Genomic DNA, 7,844 nt, shown 5'->3' with positions numbered 1-7,844 from the left:
GGGACACTGTAAAACTGTTGTTGCCGATGAATACATATTTAAATAATACAGTTGTGGACCACGATTGTAAGTGATTATTTAATCGGAGTTCAGAACATATAGCGTTGTGGAACTGTTATATATTCTATTTGTCATCTATAAGGTTATTGGTTCATATACATCAGCCTCCTTACCACACTCTCTCCTCATGAATTAAGTCTGTAAACTTCAGACTACAACTTCATTTATATATACGTATAATGAACAAATATGAAAAGAAAAGCATAAATTAGATGACAGGGAACCTAACTTACCTCATCCTGTGTTCCCTCCAACAACCTATACCAATGAGCAAACTATGTTAAATGTAAATCAATAGAAGCAGCGAAGGAATGTGAAGCAATTGCTCATTCCACCCAAAAATAGGTTAATGAGAGGATATCATCATCATCATCATTGTTATACTCTAGATACTGTATTACACAATTATGTAATATCATCAAAACAGTCATCCTGGGTTGCTTCAACAGCAGCAGTTTTCTTCCAGAACCAATGTTCCTTCCACACCCGATCCATCCGTTCCATTGCTATTCCCCCGGTCTCCGGCAAAAATAAATGAATGAATACAATCACCATTGCCAGCCAGCCCCCAGAGATGAAGAAGTTGGTAGCCTTAAGTCGGCAAAGCAAAGTGGGAAAGGTCTCGGCTATAACAAATGCAAACAGAAACCACACTGCCACCACAATGCTTTGCCCTGCGGATCTGATCTCTAGAGGGAAAATCTCACTTGGGACCGACCATCCTAAAGGTCCCCAAGACCATCCAAAGCCCATAAGATAAACACAAACCAAGAACAAGGCAAAGCATGCATAGCCTCTACTAATCACATTGTCATCGCTGAGTTGGGTCATCATCACTCTACCAATGGTCACCAGTGAGACGAGCATCTGTATGCCTCCAACCGTAAACATAGCGCGTCGACCAATTCTATCGATGACGGCCATTAACACCATAGTAGAGGTGGTGCTTGTAAGTCCTATCACAAATGCTGACATGAGGAACGAATTCTTGCCAAAACCGATGTTTCGAATCAAGATAGGAATGTAGAAAGCCACCAATTTGAATCCTATTACTTGTTGGAAGAATGGGATTGCGATCGCCATTACGAGTTGAGGCCTATACTCGTATCGAGTAATCCTATAGAAGGATTGGTTAGTAGTTACTTGAGCGTCGCCAGCAGCCATTATATCATTTAATTCTGCTAGGATATCTGGGGTGCCTCGTGTTGTCTGGAGAGTCTTCACTGCCCTGTGGAAGTCAATGTCCCTTTGGATGATGCTGTTTGCCGTCTCAGGGATGAAGAGAGCACCAAGCGTGAGGAAGAGAGATGGAGCTGCAGCCATACCAAGAGAGATACGCCATCCCCAGCTCTCTCTTGGTCTTTCAACACCAAAGATAATGAGATCAGCGAGGAACAAACCAATGTCATAACTAAGCTGAAAGACATTGTTGATTGCTCCTCGGCTCTCCGGGGGGGGCATCTCTGATAAGTACAGTGGAATTGCCTGCAACAATTGTAACAAAATCAATACAAAATATGAATATTGGGTTTGAGAGAGAACGTAGTGAATTGTAATTATGGGAAGTGTTTGGTGAAGGAAAAGATTTCAGAAAAATAATTAATGTTTATTTTCTGAGTTTTTTTCTGTCCAATTAATATCATGCTGTTGATAAAGGGGGTAAAAAAACCAGTGCTAAATTAACACACGGCCAAATATATTACCATACAAATGAAGGTGCTAAATTACCCGCTAACACTATTTCAAGGTAAATGACCTTAGATTCACTGAATGGTAGAAAATGAGACTCCGTTTTGGATCCACCTGTGGTCCATGGTAGATGTTGAGATTCATGGGCGCTCCATGACAACTTCAAAGCACCACCAGTGATGGCAACCACAAATTCCAAAACAACAATGGATTGTAGGCTAATGCAAAGTCGCTTTCCCATTGACAGCAGACATAAAACATACCTGTTTTATTGTGCAAAGAAGAAATAACGCATCTGTCGTGTGGTCGCATAACTAGTAGACCTCAAATTTGGGTACCCATTTGACATCTTTTTCTCCAAAAACTATGGCCAAGTTTGGTTGGGGGGAGTTGGACTCTGGAAGCGAATGAGAATGAGCAACTTCTATTCCAGCTATTTGGTTGGAGGGAGTCTCATTTTCATTCCGATTTTAGAAGAAATGAAAACTTTTAATCCACTAAAATCCAATTGTGACTCTCTCATAGTATTTAAATTCAATTCTGATTCTAATTCCAGTTATGAACCAAACATATTGGGAACTACGACCATTTTGATTTTCATTCCAATCCAATTCAATTCCAATTTCGATCACGAACTAGATGCACCCTATATGTGGTGGTCTCGTCTATCCCGTGTGTTTGTTTGTTTCAAAGGATGCTGTATTGGGTTCATGACCTCTATTGCAAGCTAGCAGTGCATCATCTCTGCAGTGGAAATAAAGAGTTCGGTCAAACTCGGAAGAAATTCACTCTACAGACTTAAATGTTGTTTGTTTTCCTTCGCCTATTATGCATTTGTCTACATCGAACCTCGCCTGGACATTAGCTCATGGGACCACCTTTTTTTCTGTGCATGTCGTTGCAATTTAGTATTGACTTAGAGGCATTCAATTCGTTTTCCAGTAAAAGTCTCACCCAAAATGCCACACAGCTGATCTGCAGCACACTTTTTGATCCTCAGTGTGACAACTTTTGCCACCCCGCGTGAAAAGATGGGGCTTTGCTAAGTAAACTCGTGTTACTTATATCTATATATATCACTATCTGCACCAATCCAAACAATTTATATATAGATATAAGCATTTTATAATCCTTCTTTGAGCAGTTAATTTTCCTATCACATTCACAGTTTGATATTATGTGGCTGAATTCGGCCTCTCCAAGGGCTGAAAAACTCCTCAAATACCATACTATCTCCATATTGAAGGGCAAAATTCTAGTTGTTTTTTCATCAGCCCTTGGAAACCAAGGGGCAGAGAAAGCATCAAATGCAACTTTTTTAAAATAAATATTTATTGTCCATTCTTTACATAAAATTATTGGTTGGACCAGATCTACCAATTTGGCAATGGACCAGCCAAGATGGAAAGCAACACGCCCTTCCAGCTCTCTTTCCTTTCTTTTTATTCTGTCTGTGTTTATGCATGTTGCTTTTTGGTTGGTCTGGTCCACCGTCGAGCTGGTGGACCTGGTCCAACCAGTAATCCTCGATGCACATCGGCATTTAACTTAATTTACTTCTTAAATTAGCCATTCTCGGCAGAACCAAAATGCTAGGCACTACAATCATAATTAACCTAGTCTTACAACAGACTTACAAGTAGGACCGAGTGGTGATGTCAATGGGCCTAATTTATGAAGTTGGATTTATAATCAGAACCGTGGCATACTCTGTAGCTTATTGACATCTCATCTCTCTAGTACCAAGCATGAAAACTCTATTATATTTTGCTTTGTCCCATCTTTCCTTTTCTAATTATTTTCTTCTTTATTTTAGTCAAAGAGAAAGCACTTTTGTCCTGAACTCTAATGCCACGTGCGCCTCAGAAAACTCTAATACCTGCATGAATCTTACCTGGTTGGCGAAGCCGACGCCGAAGCCTAACAGGACGCGGCCGAGCAGGAGCGTCCATACGGTGGACCCGGCCGCGGACAGGATCGACCCGGCCAAGGAAGCGGCGCCGCCGGCGACCATGGTCGGCCGGCGGCCGAAGGCCCGCGTGACCCACGCAGCCACCAACGCCCCCATCGCCCCCGCCACGTACAGTGACGCCCTGTAGCCACTCGCCCGGGGGCTGCCTGACCAGCAGGAGCTGCTGCTGCTGATGCTCTCCTCCATCCTCGCATGCATCCATGGAAACATGTCCTTGTGATTTGCCTCTTTGGTGGCCATGACACCCAGATCATTAAAAATTTAGCTCGTTAATTTCCGTGAATCGGTTGGTAGGAAATATTTTACTTCAGAAAGCTGGTGCAGGTAGAGGTCGGTACCTGAGATTCCAATGTCATAGCCGAAGATCACACCTCCCAACGAGGCCACCATGCAAGTAAGGACGAGGAAGGGTGTCATCCTGCCGTTATATCGGTTGGTTTCGAGCGGCCTGACGGCGAAGTGGGGTGGCATGGAGTCTGATAGATCAATGGGGTGGAAGGGAGGAGATCGATGGGGGTGGTGGCTGCTCCGTTAGAATGGCGAGAGAGAGAGAGAGAGAGAGAGAGAGGGTGGGGAGTAATCTCCTGGGTCTCAAATGTGAACGAGGGAGAGGAGGGTTAAGCAGGTGAGGGGACACGTGCCATTCATGGAAGTAGGAATTGCGGGGGCAGTGCGTTTTGGAAGGAACTGAGTTGCGGATTGTTTTGGACTGTATAGGTTGTTCCGAGGACTCATTTTTCCGACCACAACATGTGACCGTCGAATTTGGTGCTCTATATGCCACAGTAGAAGTGGGTCCCACCAAGATGAATACAATTGGCGCTGAAAAGCATTTACGGAGTATTTTTTTATTATCAAGAATTATATTTGCTATTTTTAATGCCTTCTATTTTATTGAGCTATATTTAGTGGGAACCAAATGTAATGGTTCAAGTGCAATCATGCAAACCCTAGACAAACGAACTATTTGGTCGGTATTTGTCGGCTCCATTTATCATTGCATATTTCCAGCAATTCAGGAGATCTATTGTTACTTACCGTATCTAACACATTCAATTGATTACGATCAACCACTACTTATCTCACACTTTTTTTGGCGGTATACTTGCCTCATATTCAACCAAACTTCGCAACATCCTATCTTGATCGCACGTGACTAACTCTATATTCTTGACAACTCATATTTTTAGATTTTAATTGTGAGGACTCGGTCCATTGACCGACATGCACATTGCGTTGGACTTGTGGGTCGGCTCGAAGTGGCCAGCCCAATCATCCACGTCCGCTACACGTGACGAATTGGGAGAGGACTCCGGCTGGGTATCTCTTTCCTCTCCGATTTCGATCGCAATAGCGATCGAAATAGCAGTGTTCCAAGCCAATCCGAACATCCAAAAGCTCTAATTTTTGCCTATTTAAGATTCTCGATCCCCCCCCCCCCAAGATCCATCAAGAAATAGGGCTAGAGTTCTCTCGATTTTAAGTTTTCTTCTTGAGGTTCTTCCTCCGATTTCCACCACAAAGAGTTGCCAGAAACCTTGCCAGACTGAGATATGAGTCCTCCATCTCCTCCCCTTTCTTCCTTGGAGTTTTGGGCCTTCATTTTCTTGGATTTGAGCCAGTAATTGCCAGAGCTTCATCCGAAATAGAGCACCCATGTTTCAGCCATGATTAGCCACCGTCGACTGCTGGATTTGGCTGAAGTTGCAGCCACCTGAGGCCGGCGTCGGGTGGGCAACTGGGCCACCACAACTGCCACCTATTACTGGCAAGGAAGAAGGAAGAAGAGAGACAAGAAGAAAGATTCTTTCCTCTTCTTTATTTTCTCTCTTTCTCTCCTCTCTCACTTTCTCTCTCTAGAAGATATATGGAATCTAGTATCGGGTCTTGTCGACCCGATATACAAATCCGAGTTAACCCTTGAAAAGAGGCCTTAATCTATCTTGGTACCCGGGCCACCTACTAGACTGATTACCCCGGCCTTGTGGAATATCCTTACAACCTTCATTGATGAACCTTGTAAATGGATCTTGGCTCTAATTGAGTTTGATTTATTGAGCGAATCGTCTAGACCTAACCCATCCGAAACGACTGTATGCTCGATCAAGTCTTCTCATATTATTTTATTAAAGTCGTCAATTAGAAAGTAATTTCGCTGTTAATATTTCAAAAAGGTTTAGCGGAGTTGCCTAGCAAAGTTTGACAATCTAAAACAAAAGAAGTAAGTAAAATTATGGATTGGCATATGTGCTACGAAAATTATGCTTTATTATGAAAGATAATTCCATAAATATTTAAATAAAATAGCTTTATTATAAAATATGAATCCGATTATATCTTTTAGTGTTTTTCATTTATTATATGTATGTTTTAAGAAAAAAAATATAAGAATTTGAAAGTCTCTCAGATAGCTATGTATAGTCCTCGCTAGCGGGTATAATAGTTGGTAACGACCCTTGCCCGTGGGTATAATAGTTGGTAACGACCTTCACCAGTAAGTATAATAATTGGTAAAGGCCCTCACCAAAAAATATAATAGTTGGTAACGGCCCTTGCTAGCAGGTATAATAGTTGGTAACAGCACTCGTCAGCGGGTATAATAGTTGGCAGACTGTGCATGCAATCGATTATGGCCCTATCATAAATATAAAATGACCGTAGCACACATATCTGTGAGTAATATTTTGATCCATGATAGGTTTAAATGATATGAAGAATGATTTACGGATTTATTTGTGAACTGTGTTTATAAAAGAAGGATGATTTGTTCATATATGATTTGTTTTATAATTTGTTTTAATATATTGTACTATAAAATACTTTATTTTGACAATAACCATTATTTTTCTTAAATGATGCATCAATATAGAAAAACTCATGCTTGATCTAGTAAGGTAGAGTAAGATTTACTTACTGAGCTGTGTCGCTCATACATCTCTATTTCTATTTTTCTCTCTAAGCGAATGGAGACAATAAGGATGAAGAATAGTCCGAGCTTGAAGTTCGTGTTAGTAAGTTGGTGATTTTATAGAAGAGTTTTAGTATTTTAATTAACTATAAATTTGTAGTTAATAATTTTCTAAATATTGAAAATTATAGATTGGTATTTATGTTTGATGTAGATGCTCTGAAATATTGGTTGCATTTAATGAATAATAAAATTGAACTTTTATTTATTTATTTATTTAGATGAATTTGGAAGTTAAGATGTATTTGAAATCTAAATATAATGTTCGTTTCATGTTATCACATGTTGTACCCCTCGGTAGCATGGCTATGTTGGATTTGAGGCATGACATTAATGTTTTGTAGAAGGGATATTGTTTTCATATATCTGTAATGTATGTCATCGTGTATGGATAACTATCCAATTTTACTGAGCTATAACATTTTAACATGAGACCAGTAATGCTATTAGCAATAATTGGCGATAATGGTAAATGATAGACAGTCGCATGAAGCCACCATAATTATTAGTGCATTTTCTTTAGCAGTACTTTTAATTGCCGGTAAAAGACTACTTTGTCATAATGTACCATTAGTTTAAGCTTATCTTGATCATACAATGACACTTTACTCCACCATATATATTGTATATGCATTTAACATATAAGTCTACTTGCTTAATCCAAATTGGCATTTTTGAAGCATAAAATGATGTTTAAAATTGCATTTATTTCTAGAAAATTGTTTCTTTTTTTTTTTCCTTCTAAGATTGTAAACTTTGATTTGTGAATTTAAGGGGAAGAATAGACATCTAAAGAATTTTTTTTTTCAAATTCAGCTATTTTTGTAGAACTTCATTGCCTCTACACATTTTCAATGAGATTATGACCATGTATATGTGAAGCATTCCATAATTAAAGCAGCCATTAGACCACAGAGATCATTGAGTACAAGACTATATGCAGAATTCAGCTCTTGCAATATGCATGCACATAACATGCTCATGCTCAAATTTTCCTTGTTCTAGATAGGCAATACCATTAATTATCAAATTAAAATATTGTTACATTTTAGGGTGCTTTGTCAAGGTCAACCTATTTATATTCCCGAGCTTATTTTCATGGAAAGTAGTGGCTTTCACCTACCCTTTTACACCTGATCATATATGTATTAATTT

General features: G+C 39.8%; 1 protein-coding gene across 1 annotated transcript; it reads right to left on the bottom strand.

The window, feature by feature from the left end:
- Positions 1-465: 465 nt before the first annotated feature.
- LOC103717297 (hexose carrier protein HEX6-like) lies at positions 466-3,961 on the bottom strand. The gene is made up of 2 exons (XM_017845221.4): positions 3,644-3,961; positions 466-1,545 (listed from the first exon to the last, which is right to left on the bottom strand). Exons 1-2 carry the CDS (start codon positions 3,959-3,961, stop codon positions 466-468), a joined length of 1,398 nt encoding a protein of 465 aa, XP_017700710.4.
- Between the last annotated feature and the right edge of the window lie 3,883 nt (positions 3,962-7,844).

This window comes from Phoenix dactylifera, chromosome 3 (genome assembly GCF_051530095.1).
Source record: "Phoenix dactylifera cultivar Ajwa chromosome 3, Ajwa_hap1_PhDact_Kaust_v1.1, whole genome shotgun sequence".
Lineage (NCBI taxonomy): Eukaryota > Viridiplantae > Streptophyta > Magnoliopsida > Arecales > Arecaceae > Phoenix > Phoenix dactylifera.
Note: the sequence above shows the minus strand (reverse complement) of the source record. Positions and strands in the feature narration are given on the sequence as shown.